At 45.6% G+C, this 17,488-nt stretch overlaps 1 protein-coding gene across 2 annotated transcripts; it reads left to right on the forward strand.

The window, feature by feature from the left end:
* Nucleotides 1-439: 439 nt before the first annotated feature.
* Nucleotides 440-15,445, forward strand: ezh1 (enhancer of zeste 1 polycomb repressive complex 2 subunit). 2 transcript variants are annotated; one of them, XM_030088632.1, is made up of 20 exons: nucleotides 440-825; nucleotides 2,492-2,675; nucleotides 3,480-3,605; nucleotides 3,888-4,010; nucleotides 4,435-4,552; nucleotides 4,973-5,206; nucleotides 5,585-5,687; nucleotides 5,959-6,122; nucleotides 6,605-6,696; nucleotides 6,796-6,958; nucleotides 8,610-8,794; nucleotides 10,604-10,695; nucleotides 10,826-10,854; nucleotides 10,943-11,068; nucleotides 12,193-12,371; nucleotides 13,407-13,502; nucleotides 13,586-13,667; nucleotides 13,744-13,827; nucleotides 13,903-13,987; nucleotides 14,063-15,445. In XM_030088632.1, exons 2-20 carry the CDS (start codon nucleotides 2,496-2,498, stop codon nucleotides 14,121-14,123), a joined length of 2,322 nt encoding a protein of 773 aa, XP_029944492.1. In that variant the 5' UTR covers nucleotides 440-825; nucleotides 2,492-2,495; the 3' UTR covers nucleotides 14,124-15,445. The 2 variants fall into 2 exon arrangements, with proteins under 2 accessions (XP_029944492.1, XP_029944493.1); XM_030088633.1 differs by having other exon boundaries at nucleotides 13,747-13,827.
* The last annotated feature ends 2,043 nt before the right edge of the window (nucleotides 15,446-17,488 follow it).

The following is a 17,488-nucleotide window of genomic DNA, read 5'->3' on the forward strand; positions in this document are numbered from 1 at the left end:
CCATCCCACAGAGGTCCGTAGGAATGTGAGGAAACGGTGGGCGAGTTTCTCACTCATTATTCACTCTCACACTATATGACTCATTCCAACATTATTGCTTAAAATAAATAAATAAATAAAAAAATTTTTTTAATCTGGACTGAATGCGTAGATGTTCTGTAATCCATCCTCTTTTTTGCTGAATAATGGTTTGAAATTGAAATTGTCCACAATGCATTTCTTCCGGATGACTTTTCTTCTTTTTTTTTTAACTGAATAGTGCCACACTTGGTCCCGGACACTGCCGCTGTTAAAAACCACCTCGGAGTGTGACCTCGCACGTTTCAGACAGTCTCCGGACACTTGCATCAGTTCCTGTGTGTGCGCGTGCGAGAAGCGGCCGCGCCGTGGCTCCCGCACGCCACTTTTTTTTTTCTTTTTTTTTTTTTTTTTTTAAATTCCCAGGACGCAGCGTAGTAATAAATCGCGCGGCGCTCGGAAAAGGCAGCTCGCGATCATAATAAAGACGTCACCCTGCCGCCGCCGCCGCCGCCGCTCGCGCTGGCTCCGGCGAGCCAAGTGCGCAGCTATTTGTACGCTACAACAACAACAACCTCCAGCAGCACCATGCCCGCGGAGGACGCAGGGATTTCTGTGAGATCCCCCTCGCCGAGCGGAGAGCAGATCTGCGTCAGATCCAGAGCAAAGGCGGACTGAAATTGCTCCGGATCTCTCTGCAAAAAAAATAAAAAAAATTATAAAGGAAAAAAAAAAAAAAAACACACAGACTTGATCGCGCTGCAGGATCTTGACGCACCAAATAGGACGCAGGACGAGGATTTGAAGGTATTTTTTTTTTTTTTTTTAATAACTGCGACACCGCTCGTGAGGGATCTCGACGCGCACACGCCTGCGCCAGAATAGCGTGCAGGTATTTGTGGCGCCGCGTGCGCGCGTCTTTAAAGAGTTGTGCATTTAAATGGGGGTGGGGGGGGAGAAGAGCTGAGTAGCTGCGCTGGCACGGGGCTGCACCTCCAGGACATCGCGCACTTCGTGGCTGTGTGTGTATGAGTGTGTGTGTGTGTGTGTGTGTGTGGAGGGACGTGTGCACGCATCGCAGCCTCCAGTTGGCAGAGAAAACAACGCACCACGGCAGTTTGCGTCGCGCTATTTCGGGGCTTTTCTTGCGCCTGTTCGAGCTCAGGCGGGCCGGCTGATGTTCACACAGCCGATTATGAAACGGAAAACTGTACTACGCACTTTTCTGCCGTGCTTTCCCGAAGAGGCACGCCCACTCCGGAGCAATGTGGATGAACCACGCTGCTCGAGACCGACACTTTATCGCCCGATGTGCGCGTTCTGATCCTCTTTCTCCAAGGTTTGATCGCTGGCCACCCACGACTTTGAAAAAAGAAAGAAAAAAAATCCTCCACTTCAGGCGTTAAAGCAGCAGTGTAGAGGGGCTTCTTTTTATTTTTTACAGCAGATGTCTATTTTGTTTTGCCAACAGAGGGGGGCAGTCTTTCAAAGAGGCTCTGTCAGGATGAATGGGGAAGCAGGCGTCATGTTTTCAAGACTTTAAAAAGCTTATTACAACATCAAAATTACAATTTCTCTCAGTTGTGTGGTTGTATTGCGAAACAGAGGAAGATTTCAAGAAACAGATTATATTAGGCTGAGTTATTATTAGCAGCAGTAGTAGTAAAAAAAAAAGATTTTTATAACTTTTAAAAGCTTTGAATGTCTTAGATTTTTCTTGCAGATGAAATAAAAAGCAAGAGCATAACAAAAAAGATTATCTGCTGAACTCTAACCAGCACCCATCAGGGAAAGTCATTCATTAACACCTAACAGTTTTGGAAACAGAAGAAATGCAGATTTTGGACTTTGTAGGAGGAAAACTATATTCAGTGTGACTTCAGCCACATTGCTGCAGGAGGTGAGGACTCTGCTTTAGTCAGACTTTAAAGACAGTTTCCTGATCACATTTTTCCTAATGGGAAATTGCTCATAAATGCTGTTATGTAATGAAGGGAAAACGAAAAGCTATACCAGAATAAATGCGTCAGATACAGAGTAAAATCACACAGCTAACACTCATAGAAAAATTATATATAATATATATGCATATGTCAGTTAAAACAATACAAATTTGTCCAAAGTTTACTATTCGCCATGAGGCATTCACATCAAGTTCAGATTTAATCACAAGAGAAGTGAAGAATAGTTTGATTATCTCTTAAATTCTTTGATGTTTCTTCCAGTGTGTTGGTAAAGTAGCTTTAATCCATATACCATCATTTTAAGCTCCTGTAGTGAAAATGATCTCTCAGAAGCAAGGTGTTTGGATTAGATCAAGATAATTCCCTCCCTACAGTAAAACTGAACAAGCAGAAGGAGGGATGTGTTAACCAGAGGAAGGTTATATCTGTCATCTGGTCTTGATTTGACTCGTGGGGATCCTTTGAAGTTGAATTGAATAGGTGTTGAATATTTCTCTGTCTTTTTAAAGAGTCATGGAGGAAACAGCAGCTGCAGTCCCTGCCTCTGGCACTCCTGTCACCACGCCAACTCCAAAACCTCCACCTTCCACTCTCGCCAACTCCCGCAGCCTGCTGGAGTGGAGACGGAGGGTGAAGTCTGAATACATGCGCCTTCGACAGCTAAAACGCCTTAAAAAAGCAGAGCAAGTCAAGGTGGGTCAATCTGTTAAAGGCGCCCTGCTGCAGAAATGTAGCTGAACGCATCTTGAAAAGGAATTACAGCTAAAATGCTGCAAGTGCAGGACAGAATCTGCCTTCAAAATGAGTTGTGATTGCAGAAAAAAAATGAACATTTTAAGATTTAAAGATGAAATATGTACTATTTTTTGTTGGGTAAATCAATATATCTGCAAAGAAAGTCAGCCGAATGTTAAAAATCAACGGTCATGGTGTTATCAGCAAGAAGAATCAGTGACACAACCATCAATAAACTTCACTGCACAGCAGCATCAAGGAGCCAGAACTGTGACATGCAGGCAAATATTGATTTAAGTAAACGCTGACTGAAATTCTACATCGTGCCGCTTCAAAACAAGAATACCACCAGTGAAATAAATCATTTTCTTTCTGCAGAAGTTTCCTGAACCAAAAAGGAACAAAGCGAGCATTTCTCAAAATAGCTCTTATCACCATAAAGCGTCCAAAATGCTTCACATAATGTAAACTATGGAGCGGAGATTATGCAATTACAGTGGTTACCGCTGACGTTTCTGCATTTGAACTAGCGCAGTGGCTTCCTCCCACAAACCAGAAATATGCTTTTGGTGTTAGCTGTTGTCAGATGCAGTAGGCTCCTCACAAAAACTCAGATATAGCAGCTTCGAGTGACGCTTTGAAGATAAGCTAGAATCAGTAGCAGAAACAGAGGTTGAATTGAAGTGTTGTGCTCCATACATGTGATTTTCTGATTAGTGTGTTGGTATCATGTGTGAAATTCTCTTTTTCACGTGTTTCTAGACCCTGTTCATGTCAAACAGGGAAAAAATTGAGCAGCAGACGAATCTCCTGAACGCAGAGTGGTCCAAGCTCAGGATTCAGTCCATGCCCCTGTCAACGTCTGGAGGAGCCCTGGCCAACAAGAAGGTGTGTGTGGTGTTTTAAAAGACCGAGAAAATAACTCCATTCACCACACTTTGTTAAAATTTCCCGGTATATTCCATTGCTGAATCTCACAATAATGATCATGTAGATTCCTCAACACAAACCTGAGGCACAGCATCCTTTTCCTCCCAGCTGCTGACAGGGTTCACTATATTTTGTTCATTCTTCCTGTCTGGGATCAAGTCGCCTGTTTCATTGTGTAGTGATGGAACTGTAGGAGTGTGTGGAAGATTGAGCTGTACAGTCTGATCTTTCCCCATGCAGATGTGTACGGTGGAGTTCGGCTTCCCGGGATTCAAAAGCCAAGCCATCGCCATGAGGCCGATGTCGACGGTGGCAGGAATCCCCTTCATGTACTCCTGGTCACCGCTACAGCACAACTTCATGGTATGAGCTAAATGGAAACCCACCTTCTTGATGGGGTGGGTGGTGCTTGCTCTCCTCGTCAGGCCCTCTGAGATGTACACTCTTGAAACAGGAGACTTGCTCCACCTCCACCTCACTGATGCTGAGTCCCCATTTCAGTTGTTTTGTTTCTTTTCCTGAAGTCTATGATCAATTCTTTCCTTTTGGGAGAAGAGTAGTGGGCTGAGGACGCAGCCTTGGGGGACACCGGTGTTCATAATGATGGTTGTCCAGCCTGACATGCTGCGGTCTGTTGGTCAGGAAGTCAGAATCCACAGACAGAAGGGAAATCCAAACTGCAGCGTCTGCAGCCTGCTGATGGAATCAATACCAGGACATGTGACCAGGCACTCAGTTACTTACCTTCACAGAAGTTTTCATGTGTGTGTGTGTGTTTGTATTCCAGGTGGAGGATGAGACGTTTCTCCACAACATCCCCTACATGGGCGACGAGGTTCTGGAGCAGGATGAGGCCTTTCTGGAGGAGCTCATTGATAATTATGACGGCGTTCATGGAGACAGAGGTGCGTTTTTCACAGCTGTTTTGAGATATTGAAGGATGTGTGTGGATTTGCACTTGTGTTCTTTTTCGAGCCCATCGGGACAGATAGGAAGTCGACGGACGTTTGTGTTCTCATTGAGCTGAAATAACAGCCTGCTGGTATTTTTACGATTCATATAATGCAGCAGATCTTCTCTAATGTTTACAACCAAGCTGTTTTCCGAGTAGGATAATTGCGGTGGCATTTTTACAATCTGAGAATTCACCAAGAGCTTTTAACGTCTATAAAAGGGTGAAAACTGAAGCGGGACTGTTTTTTCTGTTGCCCACACCAGCAATGAAACTCCAATGTGTTTCACATTCATCACATCAATCCAGGATGTAAATTTCGATTGGTTAAGGTATTAAGTATTGTGTTCTGAGATGTTGCACTGTGTTCCAGAAGGAGGATTCATCAGCGACGAGATCTTTAAAGAGCTGGTTGAAGCTCTGAGCCAGTACTCCGACCATGAAGAGGAGGAAGAGGAGGAGGCGGCGGGAGTCCGAGCCGGCGTCGAGGCGGCCGGGAAGAAAGAGGACGAGAGAATGATGAGGAGGAGCTCCACCGAGGGCTCGGAGGAGACCAAAACCGGAGCCGTGGCCTTCATCAGGAGGAAGAGGAGGAGCACCACTGAGGGTGAGTCTTTGAGCGACGGCCTGGCGAGGGAACGACGGGGCGCCAGCGCGAACAAGGCTGGCAGTGTTCTGGCAGTCCCTCCACGAGGTCGCCCTGCCACCGCGGCCCTTCAGCTGGCATTGTTTGTTTTAAAGCTGCCCTTGTGTCAGTGTGTGCGAGGGAACCTGTTTGTCCAGGACATCGATACGGCCCGGATCGCATTACACGAGTCATGACCTCTCGGAGCAGGTTTTATGGGAAACTGGACACAGAAATGCTGATCCAGTGAAAACGGGAGCATGATTCAAACATACTGAAAACTACACTGCAGCCTATTTTTATATCATTATTCGATCTGTGTCGTTTTTCTGACAGTCTCTTGTCTAATGTCTCCCAAAGTGAGGGACTTGTCCGGCAGCAAGAAGATCCCCGACGATAAGATATTCACAGCCATCGCCTCCATGTTCCCCTACAAGGGCACCACCGAGGAGCTGAAGGAAAAGTAAGAAAAGTGCAGTCAATCCAGAGCCTCGTGCGCACAATGCGGAGCAGGCTGTTGCTTAGTGTTCACCATGGAGACGCAAGCTGTCGGGGAGGAGAGTAATAATGGCGGCTCCCTCTCGGGCGCTCCGAGCGAAACAAGTCGTTACATCAGCATCTGAAAGGGCCTGTCCCAGAAAGAAACATCTACATCTTCTTTCACTTTCACACACTCAATACCGGGCCACACACGGGGGGACACGCCATTAACGCTCTGCCTCCCTCCGCCGCAGGTACAAGGACCTCTTGGAGCCCCCCAACCCGGTGAAGCTGCCCCCTCTCTGCACCCCCAACCTCGATGGACCTTTTGCAAAGTCTGTGCAGAGGGAGCAGTCGCTGCACTCTTTCCACACGCTCTTCTGCAGACGATGCTTCAAATACGACTGTTTTCTCCACCGTAATTATGACTCTTGTGCTTGCTTTTTAAAATTTCACAAACAAAACGATACAGTAAAATCTACTCATCAACTAATATCTGTTATTAAAAATCCTGACTTCAAATATGACTATGAAGTATGAGTATGAAGGTTAGGGTTAGAGCCGCATAAAGGTGAGAGTATCCCAGAAATCAGGGGTGTCTTTGAGCCACTGACAGCCCATTTAGATCCCGATAGTTAATGAATCCCACAAGCTCTGAAGTTACGCTCTTGTTTCATTGGTAAAAATTGACCCGTATATCCTGGAAATGTCAGTAATGAGCAGCCTTAAAGATCTTAATTTAAAGAAAAGCAAAAGTCAGAAGCTTTTCTGATCGTATTTCAGCAGCCTGAACAGACTAAAAAGTTATTGATGTGCCTATTCATCTTTTCTTTTACCTTAGGAAACCACCATCTGGTGTACAATAGTGAGTCTCACTTTTTTGTCTGTGTGTTGTTGAAGCATTTCATGCTACACCCAATGTTTACAAGAGGAAGAGTAAGGAGATCCGCATGGAAACGGAGCCATGCGGCGTGGACTGCTTCCTGTTACAGGTGCGTCCGCTGACACTTCATGCCTGCAGCTGCTGCTTCTCCCTCTGCTTTGCCGTTTACGACTTTCTCCCCCCCCCGTCTTTCCCTCCCCTGGTGAAGAAAGGGGCGAAAGAGTTTGTGGATCAGAACATGCTGCGGTCGCAGAGGTCCCGGAGGCGACGGAGGCAGCAGCGTCCCACCAGCTCCAGCTGCCCCGGACCGTCCGGGTCTGCCGAGGAGGGCAAAGAGGGCGAGAGTGACCACGAAACCACTTCCTCCTCAGGTACGACGCTGACGTTTGTCCTGCTTCAAAGAAACTTCGAGCATATTATTCATTTAAGATAATCTGGTGCTGCAGTTAAGGCTCGCTGGCCTGTGGCTGCATGAAGTCCAGACAGGGTGCAATTTGTAAAGAAACCAGAGGGCAGGACGTTTCCAGTGGGAGCGGTTAATTTCCTCAGCATGTGTTTATAGCTTTAAGGTTTTCACATTTTTCACAAATGTTCTAATGGAGACACCTTGAAATGATGAATCATGGTGAACAAGTGTGACACACAGACAGACTTTTACATCAGAAACACTTTAAGGCAATATCGTCCCTGTAATGATGCTTCATATTCCCAGCTAGTTACATGAAACGCAACAAAATGTCTTTTAATGTGGAAAGAAGTCCAGCGTAGACCAACGCTTCCTGTATGAGACAGAATGTTCCACATGTGATGTTCCAGGTTTACGATATGACTCAGCTAACAGCTTCACTATGTTACTTTCATTTGATATATCTCGTGTTACTATTGGTAAAGTAGCTTTAATCACTCGTGTACAGAGATAGATAATAAAAGGAATTCAGTGTTTTTCAGGGTGTACAGGCCAGCCATAGGACACTGGTGGCTTGCGGGCCACATTCTTTGTCTCTTTGAGGCTTATGAGCAAAGTTTCCACAAATCAGGAATAAATTATTGGTTTTACATGTGATGGAGGAACGTCTGTTCGACCACATTTGAAGCAGATGTTAATTGTAATTATTCTGTAAGAGTGAATGTCGAGTGTGGTGATTTAGAAGAAAAAAAAAACAGAGTGAAAACAGAGTGGCTCTTTCCCGGTACAAACACTAGTCTGGTCTGGTTTAGAGGATTTTAGTTACTTTATAACCGAGGCGGTGCATCATTTACCACCGCCTCCCCCTTCACCCCTCCCTCTCTGAATGCCTTCTGCCCTCACCGAGTCTCTGCTCCTCAGGAAAGTGAAATTTGGCCGCAGACGCCAGCCTTCATGTCTGAATCTGCCTTCTCCTTCTCCCTCTCCTCCCCTCTCCCATCCTCTTCTCATATCAGCTCGCTTTTGCCAAGCAAAATAAACCAGCCATCAGCTTTTCATGTTCCAGCTTCTAGAAAAACATTCTTCACTTTGCCTCCTGCGCTGCTTTTTCGCCCCTCTTCTTTAATCTCTCTTGGCGTATTTATGTTTGCTTCCCCCTCAAATCTCAGGTCGTCTTTCATCAGGATCCGCGCCTCGGTGAAAGCCTCGCTTTCGTCGTTTCGTAAACCGCTGGTGCTCAGCCAGTGACTCAGCAGACTCCCTCACACGTGCGGGGATAATGTGGAAAAAAAACAGATTGCTGAGCAGATTAATAAAGCTACGCAGTGGTGGAGCATGTGGCTACAGCAATGCTGCATTCAGCCTGTTGCCAGGCAACGCTGGGCTCCCTGCCTCTAGCTGTGGGTGTACGAGCGCCGACGCCGAATATCCCAAAAACAGAGAGCCACAAGAACCTCATCCAGAAATAGCAGCGTGTACAGTATGTTTGGCTTCAATTGTGTGCAGAAGAGAGGCACCAAAAACTTTGCCAAGACGCCAAAAATGTTTGCATATGCAGCTGCATTTCTTCAAACACCTGAGCCAGTCGTGTCTGTGTGCATGTGTGGCTGAAACAGAGGGGAATTCACGCTGCCAGACCCCCACCCGGCTGCGTCCCGGGGACGAGGACGGCGAGCAGCAGGCCTGCTGTGTGGTCCAGTGGAGTGGAGCAGAGGAGTCGCTGTTCAGGGTGCTGCACGGCACCTACTTCAACAACTTCTGCTCCATCGCCCGCCTCATCGGCACCAAGAACTGCAAGGAGGTGAGGTATTCGCACACTTGACGGTTTCTCTCAGAGCGGCGTGTTTTCTTTGGCAAGGCCACCGGAGTTTCTGAGTGTGCGGCGGTGCCTTAATGATTTTAGCAGCAGTCGATGTGCTCCAACACCAGGCTGACTAATAGTGACTGACATCCAGCAGACAGGATGAAGTTGACAAAATAAAGTTTAAATTAAATGTAACACATATTAGCTTGCCGTTAGTGTATCTCAGTTATTCTGCTGGTTCTCTTCCATTCATGTTTTAAGTTCCGAAATCTGTTTCTTTTGTATGATTTCACAATAATTTGATATATCTGATTCTGAGCTGCACTGATCTTTTTCTGTTCCCTTTCCATCCCTCATTTTGTCAATATCCAGACACCAACAGTGTAACATGATTGCTGAGAGTCTGTTTCATAGTTTATGTTATGCTTGGAGCGGCCCATGTTGCCTCCAGGCTCTAAACCTCACACAGAGAGGAGGTGCAGACGAAATCCACTTTTTTTTCCCCCCTGAACTCCAAAAGATCTGTTTTCAAAGTTGTTTTTGAAGCAGTGTTGATTGTAACATGCTAAAAGATGTTTCACAACAACATTCAGCCTTTAATGTCTCAGAAAGGGAAAAGAAATGGAAGAATTATTTGTTAAACCACAGCAGAGCGCTGTATGACGGACATAGACGATTTGATGTAGAACCAGATTATTTAAACTAGACTTAAGTTTTTTTTTTACTCATGACCAAACTGGACACTTCTTAGATACTTCTTGTTATATAAACTACAGCAGGACTCTTTAACGTTCCCATATGAATGGGGTCAGAGTTACCAGTATGGTGTGTCGGTGCTTGTTATATATTTAGTATTGTATCATCTGCATAGCATGAGACCAACTGTGCTCATAATTCATGCTGATGGTGCAATAATCTCATCACCTGTGGTTACAAGTTAAAAACATGATGTTCTTATTGTCAAAATTGTGACACACATGAAATAAAGTGCAAACAGTACACTAATCATCTATTCAACTAGGTCTTTACTTTAATAAGGCCCATATTAAAGTTGTTTTTGTTTTTTTTATTCAAAAGAAAAGAGTGTTGACAATATTTCATTTATATTTTCTTTATAATTACATCTCTGAAAGGAAGTGCAGGAATCAAGATTTAATCTAGTTTAAATCTCTGTTAAATTTCCTGTAAGAAGTAGAGATCCCAAATCACTTTCCACAGTGGTTCGCCACATAATTGTTTTGTGGAGAAATGACCACAATCTTGTTTTTCAGCCATATGCTTTTCTTCTCTCTGTAAACAGACTTTACGTTTGTTGTGTCAAGTCAGTCTATGAGCTCCTGCTGAAACTCCCAGAATCCCGATGCACGGTTGTTTGGAAATAATGTGATTTGTGTCGCGTCTGCGTCAGACGCGTCCCGCGCCTGCGGTTTTATGGTGTGGATAATTGGGCTGACTACAGAGGGAATGGCATGTGGCACCGTAAACAGGGATGCTTACCAGATGTGACGTCTCTCGTGATGCAGTCGTTGAGACATTCCCGGGATCGTGCAACTCGAGCCTCAGCTGCTCTGTACATCAAGAGGTTCTGCTTCAGAACATAACGTAACCTCCACATCAGATTTTTTTAAGAAATACAGGATAAACAGGGAAGAGGCCAAATCTGGCTTTCAGCCCAGCATTGCAAAACATAATCGCAGTGGCGAGAATCGAGTTTTGCCTCGGCCTTGAACAGTTCTGATCAATTTACCGGATGGGGCGTTTTTTTTTGTTTGTTTTTTTTGCTCATGCCGTTGTGATTTTTCACAGGTGTACGAATTTGCCGTCAAAGAGGTTCTGATCCATCGCGTTCCTCTGGAGGACGGAGGCATCTCGCCTCAGAAGAAGAAAAGAAAACACAGGCAAGATCTGCTCCTCACCCGATCGATAGAAATGGAATTTCCTGTATCATTTCTACCTCCTGTCTATTAATAGCTGCCAGTCTAGAAGTGGTTTAATAAACCCTTTTCCTGTCCTTGACGGTCGTTCCAGGTTATGGGCGAAGATTCAGCTGAAAAAAGGTTTGTCCCCCGCCACAGTAAAAGCCTGGCCGCCGCTACGCTTTGCCTCCGGCTCCGGTCTGAGGATTCTCGTCCTCTGTTGCTCCAGATAACTCCTCCAATCAGGTGTACAACTACCAGCCATGTGACCACCCGGACCACCCGTGCGACAGCTCCTGCCCGTGCGTGATGACCCAGAATTTCTGCGAGAAGTTCTGCCAGTGCGAGCACGAGTGTGAGTGTCGCTGCCGCCACCGCCGCCGCCGTGCGCCTCTCTCTCCGTCTTCCCCGCACAAACAGAACCGCGTCAGTTCGGTCCGTCCGCGCAGCAGAATGTAAAACGAGTCCGTTCAGAGGAGACGCTGTCCTCCGCCGGGGACCGGAGGGCGTCTCTTTAACACAGAGCTTCATTCACAGTCAAGTTCTTTTTATTTCCTGCAGCAGCTACGACCCAGAACTGTGTTTTTCCAATACATGTTTTCTTTTAACCTCCAGAGAGTTCAGAGAAAGGATACAAAGATTTCATTTTTTTCATCTGTTGTGGTTCAGTCACCACCTCCTCCTCCCTCTCCTCCTCCTCTTCACCTCGCCTTTTCCCGTAGCTGAGGCGGGCTGGGGCCAAACAGGAAGCGGCCCCCGGTTCCACATGTGCACGCTCTGAAGAGCTGGAGAGGAATCAAAGGGACGGGACGGGCTCCGTGCCTGATATACAGCTCCGTCTGCCGCGTCAGTCTGGGTCAAGCGGCTGCAGCGAAACGAGACTGATACGGGAAACACATGCAGGCCGAGAGCGGCAGGTTGAATAGCGTCATAGAAGAGAGAAGGGGAACTTTTCTCAATATATAGTTTACTGGAAGGCAGTGTTAGATGACCGTGTTTAAAAAAAACCAAGACTATCCTTACATATTATACTTAAAATCATACACAGAGTTTACTCAAATTGCATCAAGGGTTAGGGTTAGTCAGTTACTTTTCACAAGCTTGTCACTCATTACTTTTATTTTCAGTGAATGTTTCCCAGGGAGGGCTGTGGTCCAGGTTTCTCATGATAGACGGAAATGTTCCTCGATTTTGTGACATGTGTGACTCTTATAAAACACCTTGTATTTTATAAGCTGAGAGTGTTTAGACCCCTCAGAAGTGTATTTCAGCCTCTCTGCCAGCAGAGGTCTCCGACTGAGGAGCCTCCCTCCATGACTCAGACACAGATCCTGTGCTGCAACACATTTTGAGATGGAATCATTCGTTATTATCACATCTTGTATGATTTCGTACGTTTCCCTCTGCTGTGTGCAGTTTGCTCAGACGCCCTGTCAGCGGATTCCCTCACAGAGCAGCTGTGTACGTCTTTTTTTCCAGGCCAGAACCGCTTCCCGGGCTGCAGGTGTAAGACTCAGTGCAACACCAAGCAGTGTCCCTGCTACCTGGCAGTGAGGGAGTGCGACCCAGATCTCTGCATGACCTGCGGCGCCGCCGACCACTGGGACAGCAAGGTGGTCTCCTGCAAGAACTGCAGCATCCAGAGGGGCCTGAAGAAGGTACGATCAGTACACCGTCTGCCGTGAGATCGTAAGATTCGTCAACATCAAGAGCTCCAGAAAAAAACAACATAAGTGGGACAGTAACACATAAAATAGCATATTCCCTCGTGTATGTACGGCTGTATTTCATGCACAGCTGACATAATGCAGCAACTACAGAACAGAAAAGAGAGAAACTTAAAAAAAAAAATCTGATTAATGTGATGTGAATTTGGAACTTTGTGGCTGAAAAGGAAGCAGAAACAACATACGGCCTATTTAAAGATCACATGAAAGGAAAAAAGCAATACTCACTTCATGCCCTGTGTCTTTTTTTTTTTTGTCATGTCTCACTTTATTTGTGCCAAAAATAATATTAGGAGATTTTAGCATTAAAGTTCTTCATTGATTCTTCCTGGAAAAAAAGGGGAATATCTGTTGTCTCATCCTGCACACACTGTGTGCAGGATGAGACAACAGATATTCCACTTTTTTTTCTAGACTCGTCAAAATGCACAACAAACTTCCTCACGTTTCTCATAAACATTCACACAAAGCTATTGTCTAACTGAACATAAAAATGTGAAAGTCACCCCCTCTCCTCTGAAGCCTTCTTACTGGTAATACAGTAAGTAAATCATATATCAGTCTGACATTACGATTTACGGTTGAGGATGATTTACTGGAGGTTTGCGTGAATAAAAACCTGCACAAACATGATGCTGTGAGCATGTATGTGCGTGAAAAGCTGATTTACGAGCGGCGTCCGCCGAAGGTCTCCACTGACAGATCCGCTAAATAATGCGCAGTATTGATTCAGCACGTTTGCTACGTTAATTTGAAATGCTGAGAGTTTAGGCTGATGATGAAAATTCATAATTTTTGCATTCTAATACAAGAAAAGTTTGCATTTTCACGGCGGCGTTGTGAAAAACAATGCCGGTTTCTATGGAAACGCTCCCAGACAGCTTTTTGCCAACCTCTGAGTAGACAAAATCAATCCCTGTCCGTCGGGTTGGGAGGAGCCGTTCTGACCTTTGACCTTTCTCCCAGCACCTGTTGTTGGCCCCGTCGGACGTCGCCGGGTGGGGCACCTTCATCAAGGAGCCCGTCCAGAAGAACGAGTTCATCTCCGAGTACTGCGGCGAGGCAAGTCCCTGCGGTTCGGGCAGATTTGATGAATCATTCAGAGGTTTTCGTCTCACTGTCCCCCCGCCTGTCCTCACGAGCAGCTGATCTCCCAGGACGAGGCGGACCGGCGCGGGAGGATCTACGACAAATACATGTCCAGCTTCCTTTTCAACCTGAACAATGGCAAGTATTCCCCGCCGCCGCCGCCGCCGCGTCCCCGAAGTGAGATATCCTAAATGTCTGCGCCTGTCTCTCTCAGTAGACTTCGTTGTGGATGCCACTCGAAAGGGGAACAAGATCCGCTTTGCAAATCATTCAGTTAATCCCAACTGCTACGCCAAAGGTGAGCGGAGGGTGTGTTTGACTCAGTGTGTGTGTGTGTGTGTGTGTGAACTTTGGCTGACTCTGTGCGTTGCAGTGGTGATGGTGAACGGAGACCACCGCATCGGGATCTTCGCCAAGCGGGCGATCCTGCAGGGAGAGGAGCTCTTCTTCGACTACAGGTAGAGACGCAGTCTGCGTGTCTGGAATGGACAAAGAGGCGACGCCGTTGAACCCCTCCGTCCTTCCCTCCGCAGATACAGCCAAGCCGACGCCCTCAAATACGTGGGGATCGAGCGGGAGGTCGACATGACTTAGCTCCGCCCGGCGGCCACCCGTCCTCCCCAAACTAACGCTTCGCCTCCTCCCCGCAGCGTCGCAACGAGCCGACGAGTTTTCACCGACAGTCACCGTCTCTGCCCTCACTGCTGCATTTTCCAAAAATAGAAGCCCCCCCCCCCGCCTCTCCCCTCCCTCCCCCGCCGTCTGCAGGTGCTCCTGCTCTGCAAACACCGCAGCGCCTGCTGCTCCCAGACCTCCCCACCTACCTGTCACGCCGTGTAACGCCGAGCTTATTCAACTAAACTATTAAAGTGGAAATACTATTAATCCATATAGCTTACTGCACTCAAGAGGATCACACAGTCACAGATTACTACCGTGTGTGTGTGTGTGCGTGCGTGTGTGTATGTGTGTGTGTGTTCCCTCTTGCAGGTTTTGTTACTGTACTTATAGACCGGCTTTTGTTTGACATCTCAATACGTACTGCTAAAGCTTTCCTATCGTACCCGATGATGATGATGACGATGATGATGATGATGATGATGATGATGATGATGATGATCGGTAAAATGCATGTGCCGTTTTTTTGACAGACCATCCATCCGAACATGTTAGCCACAGAATTTAGCTGCTGTTGCCGTGCAGTCACTCAGTATCGTAAGTATGATGTTTCCCTCCTCTGGTCGTTTCCTCGGAGAACCCCCCTCCAACAGCTGGCGTTCTCCACCTCTGTGGTAAAAATAAGTTATTGTGCATTTATGTCACTGTTCTGCAAAAAAATAGGCAACCAGACAAGAAACCGACTGACTGAATGTAACCAGACGATGGTGAAGAGGTCTCATCTTTCTTTTCATTTGAAACGTTGATTTTCTTTGTTTTCTTTTTGGTACTCAGAGCAACAAAACATTTCTCATTGTGTTTACATGATCCTGAGATCTTCACTTGTTACGAAACCAGTCACAGACTAAACGTCTTCCTTTAAAAGTCACAGAAAGTGCCAAACGAGTCCGCGGAGAAGCTGCTGAGCGCCGTGTGGATGAGATGTATCATGAAGTGAGCTCTTTTCAAGCTGATCTTTACGAGTTTTTAACCATGGGAAAAATGAAAATATGTCTCTTTTTTGACCAAATATCAAAGTCCCCCAACATGTGAATGTAAAGTATCGATTGCCATCTTTTATTTTCATTGATTTTTTTTTTTTTACCTCCAGATTTTTCATCCACTGTTTGTCAATTTTGAATCATTTGAAGGCTCACTTTGAAAAAATGAGATCATTTTCAGTAGAGACGAACAAAATGAAAGTTTAATGCTATGTACAGTGTATGCCTATAAAAATAAAGGTTTAACTTTATATATTATCAACGCCGTCTTGTTTTGTGTCCACTGCGGTGCCGTGCACGCTACATGGAAATTTGTACGTGTTGCTTCTTTTTAAAACCGACTCCAGCCACTTGAAAATAAAAGTTATTTGGACAAAGTGGCTCATGCTTTACCTTTAACCAGTAACTTTGAGAAGGAGCAGCGATGGAGCAGCTAATAAACAGAACCTCAGTGTTACCATGGTGTTACCGATATGCCTTTTTTTACCAGGAGATAGTTTAAGATGTTTCACTTTTGCCTTCATACCTACCGTTTCAAAACAACCCTAACAACCTAACCGTAACCCTAACTTTGGAATTTTCCTTTTTTGTTTTCACACTGTCAACCTGATACTCGAGGATAGGTAAAGCCAGGAGAGGAAATATTGTAAGGAGAGTAAACATTAGACTCACAACACCAAATTTCCCCTCTGTGTCGACCAACAGAAAACATAAACCAGTTACATCTCAATCACTACAAGGAAACTACCCCCTCTACTAGAGAGGCAAAGCAATGCGTGAGAACTGGAGCTTCTAATTTAAGATAAAGTGAGCTAAACGGCTGTAAATTCACCTTATTGAATCATAAATGTGATCGTTTTTACTCTAAAATGCATTCAGATCCATAATGTCAAAGGAATAATGGCAAAACGATTCAAATGTGAGCATCTGACCTTCTGCTTCACATTTTCTGAAAATTATATCACACATTGCTCAACACGAAACCAGCACAATGCCTGCATTCAGCACACGTGGACACATTCCTTCAAGCGTCTTTTATTGGGATGACAGTTTGGCTTTGCCTTGAATTTACACAGTAATGGTCATTTACAGTGAAATTATTACAAAAACAAACTTGAGCATACAGGAAAAAAAAAAAAAAGAAAAAAAAAAGGACTAAATTTCAGTGTGATGGAACGAAACACCGCTGCAGTTTTCGTGTTATTGTAGTTTTTGTTCCAGAGGGATTGAGATGGTGCAGAGACGTCTGTCCGGGTCTGGCCTGCCTGCTCCTCTCTCTGCTGCTGCTCCACCTGATTTCACACTGCAGGGCGTCTGCACGCCTTAAGGCCTTGGGAGGTTTGGAAATCTCTCAGAACGTAGAACAGAATCACATGCAGGTTATTCACCCTTTAAAGAACGTAATTCACCTTCATGTTGCTTTGAATTTTGAATTGATTCTTTTTTTTTTTCTTTCTCTAATTGAAAATCAGTTGATATTTTTCTCACAGGTGAAGCAGATACCCTGTGTGAGATGAGGCCATGACTCCCTCTAGTGGCCGTCTCGTTCAATCCCTCTCAGCCACGGCCTTGCCTCCATTTTTAAAGATCTCTCCAGAAACATCAGAGCACAGATCCTCTATCGATCACAGGTGGAGGAGCCACTCCCAACCTCACTTCCTGTCTCAGTCCCGCCGCTGTCGGTGCACTGCGGTAAGTGAGTTGGCATCAGTGCACATAAACATCATCAGGTTTGTATTTTTAGTGGGGGGAAAAAACTGTAAATGCGCACACACACACGAAAGCACCCAGTCCATCACACGCTCCAGGGACCACACACACACACGCAGATATGAACCAGCACGCTGCAATAATGTGACACTGCTAGGCTGAATGTTTATAGTCCGTTTACCGGTGAGTACAGTGAGGCGAATACACTTAGAGAATACAAGAAGTCGACTTTTTCCACGGAGTTTGAGTGATGATTGTCCATGTGATCGAAACACGAACCAAACAACCCAGCAGCTCCAACCTGTTTTCTCACTCTTCGCTTTCATTCATCCTGTCACAGCACATTCTAGAAAATATAGCCTGTACAGGTTCTTTACAGTGAGTTTTACTTTTGTACATCCTTTTTTTTTTTTTTTTTTTTTTATTCACTGTGCAAAGATGGCGCAGCCCTGCCCGTCTGTAATGGAAGCAAACCAACAACGCTGAGTGCTTGGAGGTGTGTCAGTGCTACAGAAGACAAGAGCTGTACTTTCTTTATCCTGAGCATTACCCAAAAGAAAAAGCTACCATGTGGAGGGTTTGACTTTCATT

The sequence above is a fragment of the Salarias fasciatus genome, chromosome 4 (genome assembly GCF_902148845.1).
Source record: "Salarias fasciatus chromosome 4, fSalaFa1.1, whole genome shotgun sequence".
Taxonomy (NCBI): Eukaryota; Metazoa; Chordata; class Actinopteri; order Blenniiformes; family Blenniidae; genus Salarias; species Salarias fasciatus.

Coding starts and splice junctions, on each gene's coding strand:
- ezh1 (XM_030088632.1), top strand. CDS start 2,496: ATGGAGGAAACAGCAGCTGCAGTCCCTGCCTCTGGCACTCCTGTCACC. Junction 2,676..3,479: donor AAAAAGCAGAGCAAGTCAAG/GTGGGTCAATCT, acceptor ACGTGTTTCTAG/ACCCTGTTCATGTCAAACAG. Junction 13,828..13,902: donor TCCCAACTGCTACGCCAAAG/GTGAGCGGAGGG, acceptor TGTGCGTTGCAG/TGGTGATGGTGAACGGAGAC.